Source organism: Anomalospiza imberbis, chromosome Z, assembly GCF_031753505.1.
Source record: "Anomalospiza imberbis isolate Cuckoo-Finch-1a 21T00152 chromosome Z, ASM3175350v1, whole genome shotgun sequence".
Classification (NCBI taxonomy): domain Eukaryota; kingdom Metazoa; phylum Chordata; class Aves; order Passeriformes; family Viduidae; genus Anomalospiza; species Anomalospiza imberbis.
Genome location: NC_089721.1, coordinates 8,807,813 through 8,828,370, shown reverse-complemented (window position 1 = coordinate 8,828,370; position 20,558 = coordinate 8,807,813). Strand labels below are relative to the sequence as shown.

The 20,558-nt window shown below is 48.4% G+C and overlaps 1 protein-coding gene across 6 annotated transcripts in view; it reads right to left on the bottom strand.

Moving 5' to 3' along the window:
* Window positions 1-20,558, bottom strand: part of RUSC2 (RUN and SH3 domain containing 2) — a 57,292-nt gene that overhangs the window by 6,851 nt on the left and 29,883 nt on the right. For 4 of the 6 annotated variants that reach the window (XM_068176451.1, XM_068176450.1, XM_068176452.1 and 1 more), the window contains 5 exons: window positions 6,991-9,063; window positions 3,942-4,727; window positions 3,249-3,449; window positions 1,945-2,088; window positions 963-1,039 (listed from right to left, as the gene is read on the bottom strand). In XM_068176451.1, the coding sequence (XP_068032552.1) occupies window positions 963-1,039; window positions 1,945-2,088; window positions 3,249-3,449; window positions 3,942-4,727; window positions 6,991-8,956 (3,174 nt within the window). In that variant the 5' untranslated portion in view covers window positions 8,957-9,063. The remainder of the gene's footprint in view (window positions 1-962; window positions 1,040-1,944; window positions 2,089-3,248; window positions 3,450-3,941; window positions 4,728-6,990; window positions 9,064-20,558) is intronic. The other 2 variants (XM_068176453.1, XM_068176454.1) reach the window with 2 other exon arrangements.

Sequence of the window (20,558 nt, the reverse complement as noted above, 5' to 3'; positions counted from 1 at the left end):
GAAACTGTCATGTCCAAATAGTGTCACATTGCTGCCCAGAGTCTCCTGACTGAAGCCAAACATTTAGCACTGAGAGGAGGCACCACAAATGTGCTGGGTGTCACAGGACTGCAAACGAGGCCTGGTACCAACACAAGCAAAGTTGTTCTGCTTCTGTGTTATTCCAGAAATGAGGGATGAGGGAGCACAGGCCAAAGACAGCCAGCCCCAGGGCAACCTAGATGCACTTCTGTGTTATTCCAGAAATGGGAAATGAAGAGAGCACAGGCCTAAGACCACCAGCCCCTTAGATGTACTCTAAATACTCTAATGTATTCATGGTAAGAGCTACCATGCCACTGACCAACTGCCCCAGATGAGTGAAGTCTGATGCACTTTTTTATCATTATTAAAATTATATGATATCTCACTTTAAAATGTGAGATGCTAAGGGATGGGGAACTCTGCACTGTACCCTGGCACCAGTGCCAGACCAGAGTCATGGGACACGTGGAGGAGGGAGACACATCTCTCCACTGTGTGAGAAAAAAGACCTGGTGTGCTGCATCGAACCAGAAGGGGAGCTGGCCTGGTGTTTCTTCTTATAAAGAACCATAGTAAGTACAAAAAGAAGGAGTTAAACCAGAACAAACATACATAATACTTGCCCTTTATACTTCCACAGCCTACAACTACTTCCAACTCAGAGCCTAAGCTAGACATTATTCCTGTATGTTTAATAAACATAATTTCCTTGTGTTTTTCTGATCTTCCTTTAAATACATGTACTTACTGCATCATGCGGCAGGAATTGCCACAGATTTACTATCTGCTGCACGGTGTGCCTTCACCTTTGTTTGATTTGTTCTTGGTACTCCTGCCTTCGTTAGATAATCTGTAGTTTTTGACTGGAAGAGAACGGAGAGGCAATCTTGCTCTGTACTCTCTGTGCCACTCAGAATGGAGTTGGATGCAAGACATACCTTCACCCCTGGATCCCTGCTGGTTCCAAAGTGAGCCACAATCAGGTCAACAGCAGTGTTGATGGCCTTCACCAGACCTAGAGGAAAACAACAGGTCAAAGAGCTGCCTGAGGGGCTGCTGGGACGGACTCTGGCAAAACACTCCTGGAAGTAATCAGCCAGGGGCACTGCAAGCCTATGACTACACACAAGCCCTCTCTCCCAAAAAAACATGCAGAGAGTCTCCTAAATCCTCACCAAAAGTCTCCCTGCTGGTTCCAGCACTCACCTATCAGCCTGCCAGAAGGACAATCTGTCAATATTCCCAAGGGACAGGGACCATCACCTTCACACTCCAAGCCCTGAGGCAACAGAGGTGGGATCTGAGGCAATGTGTCTTTTTCTGCCTTGATGCCACAGGGTGGCAGGGCAGAAGCCTTGCATATTGTCATGATTTTCAGTAACAAGCCAGTGGTGTGTAATCTGTTACCTGCACCAGGATAATGTGAGAACAGAACTGAAACAGAAGGGAAGGCTGCCACCTGGTAATTATGAGCATATAGTTGGTAAAGGCATGGGAACCTTTCTGCACATTCCTTGCCTCTAAAATGATAACGAATCAGCTGTCAAGTCCTGCCAGCCCTGCCTCTAGCATGGATCCCACCACAGCCATATCTTGTCCTGCTCTGGACTCTTTTCTCCCATCTTTTTATACAATTAATAAAATTTTATACTACTTATGTAGGACTGAACAGACTTTTAACCTAAATTACAAAATCTCAGGTTAGCACATCTGCAACATCACACAGATACACACAGGTCTACCGTTGTACACAGAGTCTGGGGTGGCAGCATGCCCTGCCTTAGGGTCACACTCCCGTGCCTGTCTGCTCTCTCTTCCCATTCCTATAAGATCCTTTCTAATCATATTTCCTGGGAGAAGAAGATCAAACACACTCCATGGCACATTACATGGTCCACCAGAGAAGATGTATGGACTCACCCTTCTTCTGCAGCAAGTCGATGGAGATGGATTCTGTGTTGCCATCTGGGGAGAGGCAGAACTCAGCAGGAGGTTTCTCCGCTAGCGAGAAGTAGTCAGGGAAAAAGTCATTGTAGGTAAGCTGGAGTTGCCTCATAGACTGTCCTGCAGGGATAACACAGAGGGGACAAGGATCAGCCCCAATCCTGCACACCAAAGCAGTTTTCATGCCACCTGTCCTCTGCTGGGACAGCGAGGCTACAGGCTTGTTGCTACCCCAGCAGTGGTTTGCAATGTGTGCCTGTACAACTGATCCCCATGTCCTACCCAATACCACTTCCAGCTTGACTGGGGGCCCACAGGCTCTGGAAGATGCTGTGGGAGGTTCACTCTCATGGGCTAGGGCTAAGGGAAACCTTGCTGCACCAGACTCCTCGTGCTGCTGCAAGCAGGGTCAGAAGTCAGCAGAGAGAAAATCATTACTTGTCACACACAGGCATCCACAGACAACAACCTGCATGTTTGCTGCCTGTTCTCTGGGATAGCCTCTGTTTTCAAGGGGTGACACATAGGAGTTCTCCCGTGTGCTTGACTTGCATCTGTTTGACTCTGTGCTGTGCATTTTCCCTTGAAGAAACATAGAGAAAATTTCGGTTGACGGAGTGAGGTGTAAGGCTTTGAGGAATCCCCTCCATGGCTTGAGGCTAGCCTGTAGAATGCTCTTCCTCCCACAGACAGACCACACTGCTCTCCCTACAGGAGTGTCAGAGGTTCAGTCAAAAGCAGCCTGCCCCTCTCAGCCCTTCCTGCACAGGTTTTGGCAGAGAGGGAAGACCTTAAGGGCAAAGCCTGGAGAAGACAGAGTCCTATGAGGGTCTTTAGTGTTTTCAGCTGCCTCATGAAATCTACAGCTCAGCACCCAGCACATTGTCAGGGCTGGGGCACAGGATGGTCAGGCACCATGAGGCACAGATCTGAGATCTCCAAGGGCCCCAACTCCTGTGTGACACAAACTGAGTCCAGGAGCATTTATTGATGCCTAAGCAGGCTCTTGGGCCATTCACTTTGCCCTTCAACCCAGCTCAGAGCTGGACTTGACTGCTCTCACCTCATGGAGAAGGAAGGCTCCACAGAGATTTGAACCAGTGAAGCAATTTTCACCTTCCTCTTGAACCCTTCAGCCCCACTGTGAACAGCTGTATCATCCCTCCTGCTCTGAGCAGGCAAAGCAGTGATGAATCCAAGCTTAACTCGAGCCTCAAGGAAACTGAGGCTGAGTTCCAAGGTCACCCCCCAAGATCCCCCAGCAGAAAGGTGGTGCGCACCGTTCAGCTTGCAGTGGAAATGGCTGGTGCTGAGAGCGCCAGGGAGCTCAAAGATGGGGTTGCCCTGGTTCAGCCGAGGCTCTTGCTGCCTCCTGTCCAGGCTGCCCGCTAAGCTGGGCAGCCCTGAAACGCGGTCCAGACCCAGGGGGTTCCTCCGCCTGTACTCCCGCCACTTCAGCGCTTGGGGGGAGAGGTGGTTCGCTGGGATGCCGCGGGCAGTGAGCACCAGACAGGATGACGAGAGCACACAGGAGGATGTGGAAGGGAAATGGGAAGGGAGAGTAAGAGAAAGATGGAGGACAGAGAAAGAGAGACAGCACATTACTCAGAGGTCCAGCAGCATTTCAGGACATTAGCACAAGTACATGGAGACAGTTGGATGCCACTGCCTGGCAAAGCAGGACAGGAGCTTGGGTGCCCTTGTGGCTGCAAGCACAGAGGCAGCAGGTTTGGGGTGCAGGCACCTGGCATGGGGTGCTATAAGATCAGCAGCCCACACTGCCCTCTCTGGAGACACAGTATAAGAGTTGGGACAGGAAGGACATGCTCTTATTGCAGGTCTTCCTGCAGCATCCAGATGCAATTTTATCCCGGTCTGTGGCTATAGGAAATGGTGGCACTATAAGGAGCAGACATAGCTACAGAGAGCTGCAGATGCTCCAGACTAGCAGGTCCTGGAAGATGGGTACCTACCATTGACAGGCCGTATTCCCATGCTGCTTAGGGGACCAGAGCTGCTGGTCTCACTGCCACTTCTCCAGTGTGAATCTGCATGGCCTCCTACTCTGCTCATGGACATGGCACCCACTGAGAGGGGCGGGAGGGACCCACTGTGGAGTCGGTATTCGGAGAGTGGTGGGCTTGGTTCCAGGGGGGCCTCCTTCTTGGAAATCAGCTTGGGGTTCTCCTTTTGCCTCAGGGTGTCAGCTTTGGTGGCTTTGGAGGGCTGCATGGCAGTGACAGCAGGAGATGACCTTGTGGGAAGGAGGTTAGCAGAAATGGGGCAGGACCTGCTTCTGGGGGGCTGGCTGTCTTCAGCTCTCTCTGCAGTGGGTGAGGCAGAGGAGTCCACGCTTTGGAAGAAAGGCACGTTGCATCGCACGGGGGAGTAACTGCCCAGGGGGGATGGACGGGTTGTTTCGGGGCCAGGCTTCTTGATGCCCCCATCACCGCGCGAGGCAGCTCCGTCTGCTGAGCGCTGGGTCACGAGCGTGCCATGGGCCTGGCTCCCCGCCACCGCCACCTGCTCTGCTGAGGTGGCCAAGGCTGAGGACTGGGAACTGGAGATCTGCTGGCTGGCAGGCCGGTTGCTGGACAAACTGTAGAGCTGGGAAAGGCTGGAGGCAAAATGGCTGTGCAGGGCACGTGCCTTGGGTGGCTTGCTGAAATGGTGCTGAAAAACAAAGGGCTGGATGGGCAGAGTTGTGGGACGCTGGTCCTTGCTGTAGCGTACCACAGGCTTGCTGTCTGTGCCACCACCTTCAGGGAGAGAAAGGGGAAGAAAGTGTGAGGAATGGGCAGAGCAACAATTATCCTCAGCCAAGCAGAATACAGGCAAAAGGCAATGTGCTCTCTGTTGCAGGATGAAGAGCTAGAGGCCAGTTACAGAGTGGTTCAAGTCTGAACTGGTTACAGACATCAAGAGCCGGCAAGATAAAAGATATGTGGCCCCAAATGCAGTTTCCAGCTGTTTGGAAGAGCACAGCACTGCACCAGGACCTTGTCTGTCCTGGTAGGGTCACCAGCTTCACATCCTTTCCCAATCTCTTGCTCCCTGGACAGCACAAAGCCATGAGATCAGGTGCCTGCCCTTGAGCTGCCTCTGCCTAAGCAGTACCAGAAAGTCAAGGCCCAATACTTCGTAGTAGAGTCAGATTTCTCATCCCAAAGGACTGTCCGCTCCCACATGCCCTGTGGACTTGCACAGCCCAACACAACCATTACATGCAATAGCACTACAGCTCTGCATCCTGAATTACACTATATTGGTGCTGTTGCAAAGGCTGCCTGTTTCCCTTTCTCCCTCCCTCTTCTTTTCCCTGAAACTGCCCCCACTTTGGAACACAGAGCTTCCTTCATTCCTCATGCCTCTACCAGACCTAAACAGGACATTCCCAACATTCCACCTCCAACACTGGAAAGTGCCAGTCTGCTCCAGCAAATGCTGTGTTAGGATGTCCTGAGGGAGTGTAGTGGGCTGATCTACATGCCTTCAGCTCCTGATGGAGCCATAAATATCCTGAGGGACACATCTGAAGTGTGACACACTGTGCATTCAGTGCAAAACACACACAGCACTGGGTGCATATGTGGGGCTGACTGATCAGCCCTGGTGTACCCGCTGCCTGTGGAGCATTCCAGACCTTTCTCCCTGTAGCTAGCTTTTAGCAGGGAGCTTTCCCTCTAGCCCCTCTCAGAGCCTCTAGGCTTGCATGCTGCTCTGGGCTGGAGCACAGCAGATACACCTCCATCTCCAGCTGCAGGCAGGAGCTTCCTTCACAGCCCTTATGCCTGCCTTGCTGTCACAGCGCAGAAGGAGGGACCCCACCAGGGTGGTGGGCAGCAACTACTGGGATATATTACAATGAAAGCTCCTGTCTGCTCCCTCCTCCCTGAGCAGGGCCTGCTCCTTCCAAGCCCTCCCTCTGAAGCTAAGAGGGCTGTTGCCATGCTGTCCTCTCCCAGCAGAGACCTGCCTTCACTGCCATCCCACACCAAGCACACATTCAAGGCTCAATAAACAAACAGGACAATAACTAAAAACCTTAACTAAAAGGGCAAAATCCCTCCCACCCCTGCCATGGCAATAAACCACATGTTCTTACCTCCTGCCAGAAATTTTCAGAACATTAAGTGGAGACAGTCTGTTAAGGCGCAACAATTTTTTGACATAGTAGGGGCTATTTACTGCAGTGGTCTGGTTAGAGGCATTTTAGAAAGGCTTTTACCTGTGAGGCAGGTATAATACCTGCCTAGTGCAGAGACAGAGGTCTCCCACAGTGCTGGAGAAATGGCCGTACTTCCAAAGGGAACGTTACACAGCTTCCTCATGAGAACAAGTGACGGCAATATCAAGGTGGAATACAACTCACATATTACAGGCTTCCCCACAGAGGTAACTGTGACAGCTCCCGCTGGGAACCTTTGGTGCAATGCACAGCACTGTGGGGGACATGACCAGGATATTCCAGCAGAGACACAGAGATTAGACTCTGCGGGACTCACACTGTTAAGTTCTAGCAGAAACTGTGTGAGCTTCCTGGACCTGCATGGAAAGGAGACTGCTGGCTATGCTTCTTCCCCTTCCACCTCTGCCCCACATAACTCCAAAAAAGAAAGGCTGTGACTATGACCCTGCTGAACATTTTAACACCTCTGTCTTAGGAGCTAAGGGCAGGTGATTCTCATGGACAAGCACAGTAAATACCCTGGAAGGGATACAACCCTTCAAGCTGCAAGGACTCTCACATTATTAATGCCATGTCCTTGCTAACATGAGAGGTATGATAGAAACCTCAGGAGGCTTTAGAAATACAAGGACAAGACACTTGCCCTGATAAAAGACTGAAAGATTTTTGTGACAAAGCACAGCAAGGCTTTGTCCCAGGGACTGGCAGACCAGGAACCAAACTGCCCCGACACTGGTCTCTTATCACCATGCAGGTTTCCTTGCTGCTCCCCTCATATCCCAACAAGCTGCCTTCCTTTTTACTTGTCCCTTCTGCCTAGTTTGGCTCCTTACCGTCTGCTCGGGCTCTAACATCTTTTTGTCCGTGGCCATTGGCAGAGCCACCCGAGAAGCTGGCATCTGCCTCCGTCAGCAGGGAGAGAGAGGCTTGCTCACCTGCCCCATGCCCACTGGGGACCTTCTCACTGGAGATGGAGTCTTTGGTGGAACACAAAGCCTGGCTGTCCCCAAAAGCATGATTCAAACAGAAGCCCTCGCAGCTCCGGTTCAGGCCATGGATGAAAGGCATGGGTGGAAGACTCTGGCTGCGCCGAGCTCTTTCTTCAAGGAAGGTTGGGCAATCCCGCTGAGTCTCAGGAATAGGAGAGAACTCCAGGGAAGAATCACCACTGGAGCGGTGTGGTGGGGAGGTGCCGTTCTTTTTCCGTCCTTTAGCCAGTTCAGCAAATGATGTCACCCTCTTGGGGGGAGAGCTCTGAATGGGTATTGGTGGACTTTCACTCAGCTTGACTGGACAGCTCACCATGCGCTCCAAGGAGCCCAGCCTGCTGCCAGGACTCCTGTCCAGGTTCTGATCATAGCTCCTGGAGCGCTGCCGGCTTGTGTTGAGGTTCGGTGGTGACACATTGACATAGACCTGACCCTCAATCATGTTTTGACTGGATTCTCCCTTTGGCTCCTCTTCACTGCACTCTACATTTCCTTCTCGTCTCGGGTCGGGCCTTCTGAACAGATAGTATTCTGTGGCCTGGGCTGGGCTACCCTTGGTCTGGTCTTCTGAGCAGCTAGTTATGGAAGATCCTGCAGGGCTGGGGGATGACTGGGAAGACAAGTCACACGTGACTAACTTATAGTAATTCTGAGTAGCCACAACAAGTCGTGCTTGGCTCTGGAAGCAGGCAGTGAGGTCTGAGCTCTCTGATGTGCAAGGCTCACAGTGGAGATGGTAGGAGTTGCAGTTAGCATCAAGGACAGGTGAGGAGGAGTGTTGACACCCACACACCTTCCCCGAACTTTCTGGGTTATGCGACTCACAAGACATCTTGGATTCAGTGGGTGATGAGTGTAAATCCAGGTAAAAAGCTCCTGTGTCTGAGTGGCTGCAGAAGGAAGAGTCACAGGACAGGTTAGCTGAATTCAGATTGGATTGAGGCTGACCATTCATTTTGTTGTAGAGAGCACTGAAGTTCACCAGGACCCCATCAGAACTGTTGCAAGAAGAGTCACTGATGTAGCCCATCTGTTGGTCAATCACTTCAGACTGACTTGATGAACTGTAGCAGCGACAGTGCTGGATCTCTGAGCTGGAACAACTGCATGTCCTGTGCAGGGCATCCTGATTCCTCAGCGGTTCACCCATGTTCTGGTTCCACTCCTGGTCACCACTGTCGAAGGAGAAGTTGGAGGAGCTGCCACGATGGCAGCTGCATTCATCCAGCTCCATGCGTTCCGAGGCCTGATGGCACCTGTTCGCATTGTTCCTCTTCTGGATGTCGTCACTGCTGAGTTTGTCCTCTTGCCCGTCCACCACACCAGACCGGCTGGCCATGTTCCAGGATTTCACAATGTGGTTGGAGTCGTGGAGGTGGAAAGGGGGCAAGGCCAGATCCTGCAGATTGAAGGGAGGCTTGCCATCGACGAGTGAGTTGTGAAGGTGGAAAGATTTTTGACCCAAGTCATCCCCAAAAATACTGAGGTCTTCACCCTCACTCAGCAGGAAAGGGTTGTGTCGCTTACTGACACTAGGGACAATCAGATCCCTTGCTTTTCTTTCTTTGTGATCCGAGGCCTCTGCTGAGGTTTCAGAGGTCTGGAGAAAGCTGCTGTACACCAAGGAGTCAGTCTGCGAGAGGTCTCTGTCTGGAAGGGCAGAGGTCCGTGTAATGCTGAGCTCTGGCTGGCAGAAGGGGTTGGTCCTTTTGCTCATGGAGCAGCACTGTCTATCGGGGACCTGGCAATGCACCAGGGGAATGTGATGGACAATCAGCGTCTCACCAGTCAGTTTGGGTGGACTATCCATGGTGAGGAATACTCTTCAGGGCATCAGTGAATCTGGTACCACCCATGAACAGGTAGGGCTGCACATGAGAGGCAGGAGGGACACTTCTCATGAGGAAATTCAGATACCTACAGAGAGACAAAATCACAAAGAAAGTCACCTCTCAGGAAAGGCAGTGACTATTTAAAGCATCCTTGATTTGACTGAAGATTACATGTGTTGACAAGGATCAAATAGACTGGTTCCTTGTCAGCACAAGTCCCTAAGCATGAGGTCCTTCTTCTGGGAAACAAACCATCAAAAAGTAAAACAAACACATCACCCTCCATGCAGGCTCCTGGGACAAGACTTGTGATTTCACCTGACCCCTCTCAAAGTTATCTGAAGAGAGTAACTGATTTCAGTCAAGAGGCCAAAGGGCTGTACATGATTTGGGCCAAACAAAGACCTCACTGCAGATGGCACTGTGTGCTCACAGGAAAACAGCACAGGGTCTGAAGTAAAGCACTGCACTCTGGTGAGAGCAGTCTGTCTTACACTGGATTGAACATCTTTGCCTCCTTTTAGATACATTGAAGTCTCCTTCAAGAACCAAACATGGCAATGTCTTGCAACAGACACACAAACATGTCTAGGAAGAGATTGGAAAGCAGGAGCAGACTGGAACCTAAAAGCAGCAACAGTCATTCCTCTCCAAAATCCAGGAGACCCCATGAGGTCCTGAGACATTTTAATGGTGCCAGGGTACCATGCCAAAGTATGCAAATACTTATGTACACAAAGATCTCTCCAGTGAAAAGGAGTGGATGGCTTCAGTGGGACCATGGGGAGCCACTGGCATTGGTCAAATAGGTTCCATACAGCACACTGAATTTTGCTGACCTTTGGCTGATGGTGAAACCTCAGCTCAAAATGGTCCCTACTGTGTTCTGGAAGGGGATCATATCTCTCTGCCACATTATCTGTGTCATTTACCTGCTTATTACCTGCTGAACTTCACAACAGTGTGACTGCCACAGTGCCAGGAGCCATACAGGCAGGGCACTGCACAGGCAGGGCACTAAGAGCCCCACTCTCCCTGTATTCAGTAAATAGTAGGTTCTTACAGAGCCAGAGAAATAACAAAATGGTTTGGGCTGAAGGGACCTTAACGAATATCTTGTTCCAACCCTCCTGCCATGGGCAGGGACAACTTCCGTAGGACCAGGTTGCTCAAAGCCCCATCCAATCTGGACTTGAGCACTCCCAGCGATGGGGCAAATTCTCTGAGTAATCCATTCCAGTGCCTCTCCACCCTCACAGTAAAGAATTTCTTCCTAATATCTAATCTAAACATGCCATCTTTCAGTTTAAAGCTTTTCCCTCTTGTCCCATCACTCTCTGCTTGCGTCAAAAGTCTCTCTTGTAGAGACTTGATCTTGATCTTTCTTGTAGATGCTCACCAGTCTTTGTTTGACATGGGAGAGCAAAGGACAAACCCAGTTCTTCCTCCTCACCTAACCCCAAGGTCCAGCCTACAAGCACCTCCAGCACAAATCTCGAGGGGGTTTTCCTCTTGCCTTCCCTTCTACAGATCAGATAATCCAACACAGACAAGTGCTTGAGCAGGCAGCTAAGGCAGCAAGGATCGGGAAAAACCACAAAAGACAGCAGTGATCCAGGATGAGTCTGAGAGATTAAAAAATGACCTAATGCTCTCACAGATCAGACACTTGTTCTGAAAACCTTGGCCCAAGCACCCTTGGTCAGCATTACACATCCCATAACTCATCCAAGCATCCCCAGTCATCACTTCATCCTGAAAATTACATCCTGGGATCCTGTTCTGGACTCCAGAGCCCCCACCACTGACCTTCACACTCCAGAAAGTGGTACTCACAGTGGCTTTTGCCTACCTTACCTCAGCATTTGTTACTGTGGGGTGATAATGGATTTGGAGCAGATCTGCAAAGGCACATGGGAGCACAGGAGGCAAAGTGAGAAATGTGGGTTAAATGAAGTTAGAACAAGAGTATAAGCAATGAGACAGCTACACAGAAACATCAGGGACTTCACTTCTTTCAGCCTCAAGATGTAAGAATGGCAATTAGAAGATGATAAAAATGATCAAAAGAAGTACTTTCCTCCCACGCACTGTAGTGCTTTTCACAGACACGGGATGATGCTAGCAGGAAATAAAATACAAAGGTGGACACAGAGCTAATGTTTGCAGTAAACATCCAACAATGCTGAAGTTAATGCTAACACCAGTGTCAGAGAACAGACAGGCCTTCTGGTAGATGCTACTAGAGACTTACATGGCCAGGACACTCACCTAAATGTCTGCTTCTCCCTGTATGTTTCATCCAGGTTTAGGCTCTGAGGAAAAGAAGACCACTTGGACCAGGTGGACCACTTGGACCAGGTGGTGGACGTCCAACTGAACTACTAATTGTGCAACCCTAAACTTCCCATCACCTGTAGTCTCCCTAAAACCTCTATCAGCCTTTACACCCCTTTCAGTGTCTTCTCTGTCTTACAAGCCTTTGTCTCCTTTCCCACAGCTGCAGCCACAGAGGCTGATTTCTACTCAGCCCAGATCCTGGGGGGCAGATTTTCTTCATCAAGGATTCCTAAGATCCCATTGCTCAAGAGCCACTGTGGATAACAGCAGCTCCTGACCCTGAGAGCACACACACACACTTGCTGAAGGGGTGTTCCTGCCCAATTTGAACCCTGTGCACCACAGATGGCATAGCAGAAGCTCTGAGTTTATCTGAGTTTATTTCTATTGAACTCAGCAGAAGCTTATCCTGTCTTCCTGCTCCTACCTCACAAACATTTTGGCTAAAAAACTGGTCTTCCAGTGCCTATCTACTCATGTAGCCCACCAAACCTTTGTTACTGCTCTTGTATCTGATTGTAATGCTCAGATCACATCTCTCCACCAGGCTTTGCTATATTTCAAGTGCTGCCTCAATGCAACCACTTGAAAAGCATAATTTTGAAGATACAGACCATGATGGCAGCGCACTTCACTGCTGAAGCACCAGGTCTTTGCTGCCTCTGGGAAATGGCTGCTTGGAGCAGGCTCCCCGCACCAGCACCCATCTGCTGTCAAGCCCTGCTGAGCAGCACAGAATTCACGTCAGCACAGAAGCTGCTGTGGGAGGACAGGCTTGCACAGACACACTTTGACATTTGACGGCAAAATGTCAGAGCTGACATCCAGCCATTTCCCATCTGTCTCTCCAGTGCTCTGGCTGCAACATGAGGCTCTGGCTCCAGCAGCAGCAGAGGCTCCCGGGTGGGCTGTGATTCACTGGCCACTAGAGACCCTGCGGCAGACAGATGCCCATCCTGCCTGCACCCATGACCTACTCCCAGCATCAGGCTCTGAGGTGCATGATCACAGGTGACATGCACACAGCTCCTGCCAGGAGACATTCTGATGCCTTCTCTAGCGATGGGCATGACATTTTGTGCTGTAGCTACTCCTTTTCTCTCCCTTGCAACCTCTCCTGGCTTTCTCTGGACTTAGGCGTGCAGGGAGGTTGGCAACAGCACTGCCAGCACAAGGATTGTTCAGTTCCCAACACCAGAGCATCCTCCCTGGCTGCACCATTAGCTGACCCTTATTCTGGAAGACTGTAGAAGTGTCCTTCCTCTTCCTCCTCGGGGTCTGCTATGCTGGGATTGACATTGGGGAATAAAATGCAGCAAGCAGACCAGTTTCAGATTTTGCTGGTTTTGATCAGTTCTTCATAAAGCCATCACTTCCCTTTTGTAACAGGAAATTTAGAGATGTAGATAGACAGTTCATACCTGAACATTTTTTGCCAAATCAGTTCATTCTTCTTATTGTTGTCCTGAATCCTGCTCAATGCTACCCACGCAAGAGCAAACACAGCATCCAGCACCGATTCCTGCCTAGAACAGGGTGTAATAGCAGTGCAAGGCAGGTAGGCATGCAGGGAGCACCACAACTCTAGACAGGTCTGTACATCAGCCATTTTATTTTCAAATGTCAGAATTCTTGCCTTCTCCATACTGAAACCATCTGCTGCAGCATGGCAGATATGGGTTGTTTATTCCGGGAGCTCTTCCTTGAGGTGCTAAGGTTTACCCGGAGAATGTGAGGGCCACATTGTGGATGCTTCATTCCAAACAGCATAATACAGAGCAGGAAAAACAGCTTTTTGTGAGACACCTCCATTTGCTCATGAATGATTGTACCCCCATGGAAATAAATACACACAACAAAAACTCCTTAGCTGCAGCAAAGCTCTAGGTAAAAAGCAGGTGAGTGCTGAGCTGAGAGGGATTTGAGAGCCACCTATCAGGTCATATCTGAGCTTTAGAGAGGAGGCAGCATGCTGCAGGTAACAGGAGCATGCAGAATCCTTTGGGCTCTACACTCCATGCCTTTTAAGTCCTCACTGACCACCACACAGGGGCTCTCAAATCCCTCTCCTGTCACACCCCTAAGACTGAGGACACTGCTAATTCAAAGGTGGTTGGTGCAGTTTCATGGCTCCTTGGCCTTGGGTACCAACTCCTGCCTCTGCAACACTGCTGAGAAGATGCAGAAGCCACCAGACCTGGCTGCAATTGCCTCCAAGGGCTGACGAGTTATGTGTGGTGGCTGCACACCTCCAGGTATACACTGATATTTGTTATGGCTCCAGCCACGATTTTGGAGTTCTAGAGCTGAACCCTTAATAGCCCGCTCTGCTCAGCACTGTCCCCTGCACACACATGGGGTGACAGGGCTCAGCTCGCAGTAACACAGGCTTCCTCATAAAATGTAATGCATTGGAGGAGGCAGGCAGAGGTTTGAGACATAAATGTGATTTTAATGTAAAAAGACTGCACATAGAGCACAGAGGATGAGGAAGCATGCGCAACATCATCAGAACTGTCAGCTGGAGGCAATGCTGGGTTTTTGGAGGATGGCTTTTCTGAACAGATTATTATTTCTACAAACCTCCATCACTTCATCCATGAAATTGAGTGTCCAAAGGAAACCTTTAACTGTGAGGGTTATTGCTGATTCCTTCTGTATGGCTATGGTTTCACTGCCATCATTACCTTCCTCAGACAGACCAAAATTACTCATGTCATTCAAGGGTGAAATATGCAAAAACAGGGTTAAAAGCTAAGAGAAAGAAGCAGAAAAAACTCTTTTGTATTCGAGCTGCTTGTTCTTTGAGGGTTGTTCCATGTGAACCCCTGACTCCTACAGTGCATTTGCATTAACATGCCTGAAGAAACCTCACAGCCCTACAAAACAAACACCAGCAGAAATGCTGCAAAAAGCAACGGTTTGTGTGATTTTGCAGACAAAGGCACAATACAGACATCTCCTCTTTGCTCCATGGGGAGATATATTTTCTGTTTACTCCCTGTACGTCTACTTCCAGGCAAAAGAGCTGGGAGATTGATCCAAACTGAAAACCACCCTTCAGACAGCGTGGGGGATCTCAGTAGGAGGATCAGCATGGGGGATCTCTCACTGTATCCAGCACCAATACTGCAGTTCATCCTTGCCCCAGCTCTGCCAGAAAGTACCGGATGGTTTTAAACAAAAATTTATTAGGAAAATTCCAGAAAACTGGAAGGCATTCAGGGAGCAGCATCAGAGAAGAGGGTAAGTGTTTCAGGGTGAGTGGCCTGGCGATAGGTCTGAACCATGGGAATGAGAGGGAGGAGGTGAGGAAGCATGTAAGTTGTTGCAGGATGAGTCTAGTTAGTGGTATTTGTTTGGACACCTGTTTCTTTCTTGCCATCTAATACATCTCTATCAAATTCACACCTTCATTAAATGCTTTATTAAATCATCCAGTGAATTTAATGGGGAAAAAAAGGCGTAAAAGGAAATGCTAATTGTTTGACTCATCCTAAACCTCCTGCTCTCCTTCTCCGCCTCAGGGGATCAGGAGCATTGTCAGGGTGGTCTGCATGCTCCCAGGGTGAATATTCCAGCACATTACATTTAAAGGGAGCTGAAGAAAAATAGAAAGACTAAATACTTCCTAAACTTCTGCCTGTGCTCAGGCTGATTCCTCTTGTGGTGCTGTGCAGTGATTCCTGAAAAGACCACTTCCCTTTTCTTTCCACAAAGCCCTGCCTTGGCCAGGGCTTTTTCCAGTGGTTTCCAGGACAGCCTGACTAAGCCCATGATTAATGTATCATTACATCCCAGAACTACATAGGATTATGATATGTTCCAAATGGAAACCACAGCACGTGACAGCCCTTGTGCTACTGGTAGAAAGGAGCTGCATGGGCCAGGGGTTAGCAGCACAAACAAAACTTAAGCAATGGGTGTAGTGTGTGTATTGCTGATGATGACACAAGCAGCGTGAGGCAGGTACTGCCTCCCAGCCAGAAGACAAGAAGCCCCAACTGCTCTGTGCATTTAGAGTTACACAAGACATCAGAAATAGCTCAAGCAGCAGATCTATACCAGCTAATATAGGAGCCAGGACAGCGACCGAACCAGTTTCTCCCATTTCTGTGCTCCCTTGCTCTGTGACTCATCATCTGGCATGTGGCACTCGGCAAGAGCCATTTACAGGCCGTGACTCAGAGCATCCACTGAGGTGCTCTGGGATGGAACCTGCTCCTCCTCCTCCTCCTCCTCCTCCTCCTCCCTGCCCCTCCTCCTCCTCCTCCCTGCCCCAGCCCCCAGTACATATGCTCCTAATTACTTTATGCAAATCTGCAGAGAAGAAAAAGACTGATGTTTCTAGCTGTTCATATCACACAGAAACTGCTAATGAATTAAACTGCAGACACAGTAAATCCTTTCTTATCACAGACTCTCTAGTAGCAGCAGCAGTAGCAGCAGGAGGGACTATGCTTGCATAGCATCTTTTTGCCTGAGCACTCTGAAAGCTTCCTGAAGATCTTACAACAGCAGAAATCAAACAATTCCATTTTGAAGTGCAGATCTGACTGGGTGCTGGAGCCTGGGTTTTGCAGGGTCACCAGAGCACTCAAGAACCCGCAAAGAAAGAAAATCCTATAAGTGCATGAAATTTCTGGGCACAATCAGTATTCAGAGATGCCAAGACTACCCCTCCCTAACTGCACAGCTTTGGTCAGGCCTTAGTGATCCTGACCTAATGGATGACTTCCCTGTCCATGGCAAGAGGGTTGGAACTGATGACCTTTAGGGCCCCTTCCAACCCAAGCCATGGTATTCTTCTATGATTTGTGCAAAGCAAGGCTGCCAGCTGGTTGCCTCATCAACGTGCTCCTTCTACTGACTTGCTCAACTGAGGACCCCACAAACCAGCAGCTGCAGCTGAGTGGTGACAAGACCACAGCCATCAGCTGTGGGTGAACCTGAGTCAAAGCCAGCAGAAATCTGGCCTGATGGTTTTCCCACCACCTTCTATGCCTGGGAGCTGAGCTCAAAACTCTCTACCACAACAGCCACAGGAGGCAGGGAATGGAGTGTTGGGCTGAGGAGTCAGGAGTCAGGCATTGAACTCAGCTTGGCGTCAGGAGTCAAGGCCAACACCCTGACCTATGCCTGCACAGGGTGGCAAAACTGTTCCCTAAGTCTTTGTGTTCCCTAGAGCTACATGCAACAGGGAATGGGCAGCTATTCTTATTCACGTGTCCACTGCAGGGGTGAAGGCTCCTGAGATGACATCAAGAAGTGGAGAGGACACGACAGTCTCAACAGCACTGGAGATTTCTGGGCTTGCTGGGGATCTGTAGCATTCCTATAATTAGAATCCCAGAATCATAGAATATGCTGAGTTAGAAGGGACCCATCAGGATTATCAAGTCCAACTCCAGGCCCTCCATAGAGGACCCCAAGAATCACATCACTGCAGGGAGAAAAGGCTTGAAAGTGGAAAATTTAGTGAGGAGGAAAAACATAGTTGTTTTCACTCAAGACGACCTGGCAGCTGGGGGATGCTAAGACTATTCAGTGTGGGAAGTTTCATGTATTGTGTTTGCTTTGTGTTGTTTTCTGTCTGTCTTGAGAAATGAAATTTCTGTAGAAGACAACAGAATGCTGTCAATTATTTCAGTATCATTTTTCACAGGCTTGTGCCTCACCGCTGGAAGAAAAAGAGATAAGAAGCTTGGAGGTTATAGAAAACACAGAATTGTGAAGCACTGCACATGGGCCAGGCCTTTTGAGATGTGGAGGCCGGGGAACAGGCCCATGTGCTTTTGGTCCCTGCTAAAATGGAATAAGCTTAGCAGTGTATGTGTCTCCTGCTGTTTTTGAAACCTTCCAGCCAGTGAGGTGATGGGATAAATCTACTCTTTGCACTTCAGCTGTGGATTGCGGTCACCTTGGTTACTTGCATCTATCAGTTCACACAACCCTGCACCACGCTTTGGAAAGACCTCTCAAAGAGAAGTGACAAATCACTTGCATTGGATTTTCTTCCCTAAACCTTACTGGAATCTGGCTTCAGGCAACAACACAGTGTTAGCCAAACCATGGCAAAGCAGATGACCTACTTATCCAAAGCTTATGGGAGGATAATTTCAGGAGCAACCTTCATCTGCACAAAAAAAAGTACACGAGGCCAGCTCTACCTCAAGCAGTCCTGTATCTTCTACCACCTTAGTGACTTGGGAAAAAAGAGACAAGCTAAGTCCTAAAATAGACAAAGTAAGTCTGTCTTCTCTGTGAACAAGATCTTGTGGCAGTACGGCTCAGCACATCCATACAGACTTCAGCCACTCTGTGGTTGGCTATCTTCCCTATTGCCTTCTTTCTGTGCAGATTAAAACCAGGATTACACCTCTGTCCAGATTATGCATTGCAGGAATCACAGCTGCAAAACAATCCCTGCAAGAACAAAAACTCTCCCTGCAAGACAAAAGCATTAGTGACCACTTGAAAAAGCCTGACAAATAAAGAACTCAGCCTTAAGACAATTCAGTAAATAGAGGCTGTAAAATGATGTTTACTGTCTCTTCAGCCCAGAGTGCCACATATGTAGGAATCACTCTCAAGTGAAAAACAAACATTTCTGGGATGGTGGGTTACAGATGTACAACCTCATGAAGCACAACAGCAGAAACAGAACAGTCAGCAAAAGTGGCTACAGGGGCGTCAAGTAAACCACAGCCAGGCCAAGCTCTTAAAATAACAAAATATCACCCCACAATCCATGGTAAATAAAGCAGCTAGAAATGTCAAAAAGTGCCAGCAGGATTATTTTCAGACTGGAAAATAATTGCAGTGCTGCAATGGTTTGCTGCCACATCCCAGTGAACAGGAGAAGCAGCGCAGGTATGGCATTACCTAGGAGTGATGGACATGCGATCTTCCAGGCAGCCTGAATGCCTGCATCTGCAAAGCTGTATTAAATGATGCAATCCTACATGGAATTTAATGCACACTGCGTGCAAACAAATCAGGAGCGCCAAAATCAGGCACAAACAGAACACATGCCAGCAGCAGCCTGCTTTTGCTCGATGTTCCTCTTCCACACTGCACTATCTAAATGGTTTTTCAATCAGCAGCTGTGACCAACAGCTGACTCCTGCTAAGGCTGCAGGAGACTTTAACCCTTCCTGGCCCTAGGCTGTTCTACCAAGACCAGAAGAAATGCCTGGATACACAGGACGACAATTTCCTGTGTCTCTTCTGCAGGAATACACAATGGTCTGGAGAATACACAAACTCCCTGATTTGGGGATGATAGCATTGTACAAAGCAAAAAAGCTCAGTAGCCCAATAAAAGCAGCATTTGAGGAGTTAATACATAAAATTTATCCTGCCTTCTGAAGGACACTAAGACTACATATAATATAGATGTCGGTATTATATTACGCTATGTTATATTATATTTACATGAATATATATATATATATAATAATAATACATAGAAATACATTATATAGATAATATATTAATACATGGATATATATGATAATAACACTGATACCCAAATGCTTTTAGACCACAGGCTGGATTTTACAATCCCTTGAAGGCAGCTAGAGGAAAAGATTGTTTAGCACTCATATTTGAAAATGGAAATTGCCTGATTACTTTTAAGATCATGCATTTATTGACCCTATTTTTGGCCAAGTAGCTGAACAAACAGGTCCTCTGCAATCATGTCTGAATCTCATTTCAGCAGAGTTCAGTGTGGGTAAAAATAAAAAAGGCAGAATTATTCCTGGGATGTTGAGACAGTAAGTGTCAGATGAAGTAACAAATCCTTGGGCCATTGTGAGACTACCCAGTCACAAGCAGCCTCCTTCATTTGGGAGTAGTCTACATTGCAGAGCAGGTTTCATAACCTGCCCATTGAAATTTACAAGACTATACAATCATCCCTCAGTGTCCCTTTTGTTTTTTGGAATTCTTGCAGATTTTTAAAGCTTGTGACTTCCTGAACCAGTGCCTTCCACTCCAAATGACATGCCTCAATAGTAGTTATCTGTCAGTACTTTTGAACATAGGGATATTTAACTTCATTTCTTGTCCTTGGGCTAGGGCAGGGAGAGGATCATATTTTCTACTCAATTTGCCAACCTTCAGTGCCAAGATTTCTCTTCTGCTCAAGCACAAAAGTATTCCCAGATCCTTGGTCCGATTACCAGCCTCTCTCCAAGTGTCTCTCGGAGTCTGGGTCTTGGGATGACCCCAAGAGTGTTAAAGTCCTTGTTCTCCCAGCCTGTGCAGCCACAGAAGGAGTTGAAATGCATAAGATCAGCTTCTCAAGGTTGTTTATTTTTCCTTATCTATAACATCTCTGACCTGCTGAGCTCTGTCTAGCAGGTCAGCCATGGCATTCTGCCTACCCTCTAGGGCGGTGTTACCATTTTATACTAAAAATTATGTGTACTATGTTTACAATAACGTGCCAATATCTAACATCTATGTTGGACAGTGTGTCTCTACCTTAAACCAGTAGAAAAGTGTCACCATCACACCAAGACATGGAGGACAAGGAGAAGGAGAAGGCGGTCAGGACACACCCAAATCCCTCCATCTTGTCCCCTTAACCCCATTCTAAAAAAGCCCCAAAATTCCACTTTTTCACCCGTTGTTAATTCAACTGCTACACTATTCAAACCCTTGTGGCTTGTAATTCCTCATACAAAATTGGCAGTTTTTTCCATGGGCTAAAATCGAAGCCACAGGTGTTTTTGACTTCTAGCCAAGGTCTCCAAGCCCCCTGCCAGGGTCTCGGGACAGCCAGGGAAGCCAAAGGGATGTCCTGGGCTCCGACAAGTGTCCTCCTGATGTGTGGGTGTGTTTGTATGCTCACATGGCTGGCAGCAGGGGAGAATTCAGGAGATTGTGGATGAAACCACATCAGTTTATATAACAGAATATTTTCCACGCAGCCCAACTAACAAAAGGCAAGCCAGAATCTTAATAAAATACTTACGAAGCAGACCAGACACTTGTAATGATTACACATACTTTCCTTCTTAGAGGTGAAAGTATCCCGTGTAGGGGCTGACAACCCAAACCATGCTCAGTTTGTAAAGCTCTTTTCAGGACAGTTTATTTTAGGATATCACTCCACAAGACAGCTCATGTGCTAATTAGGCTTGGAATGACTGGGCTCAACAGAGCATTAAGGGTAAACTAAATCTGATAACCCTGGATTAACCAAGGTCTTCTGCTGATCATGTTGGG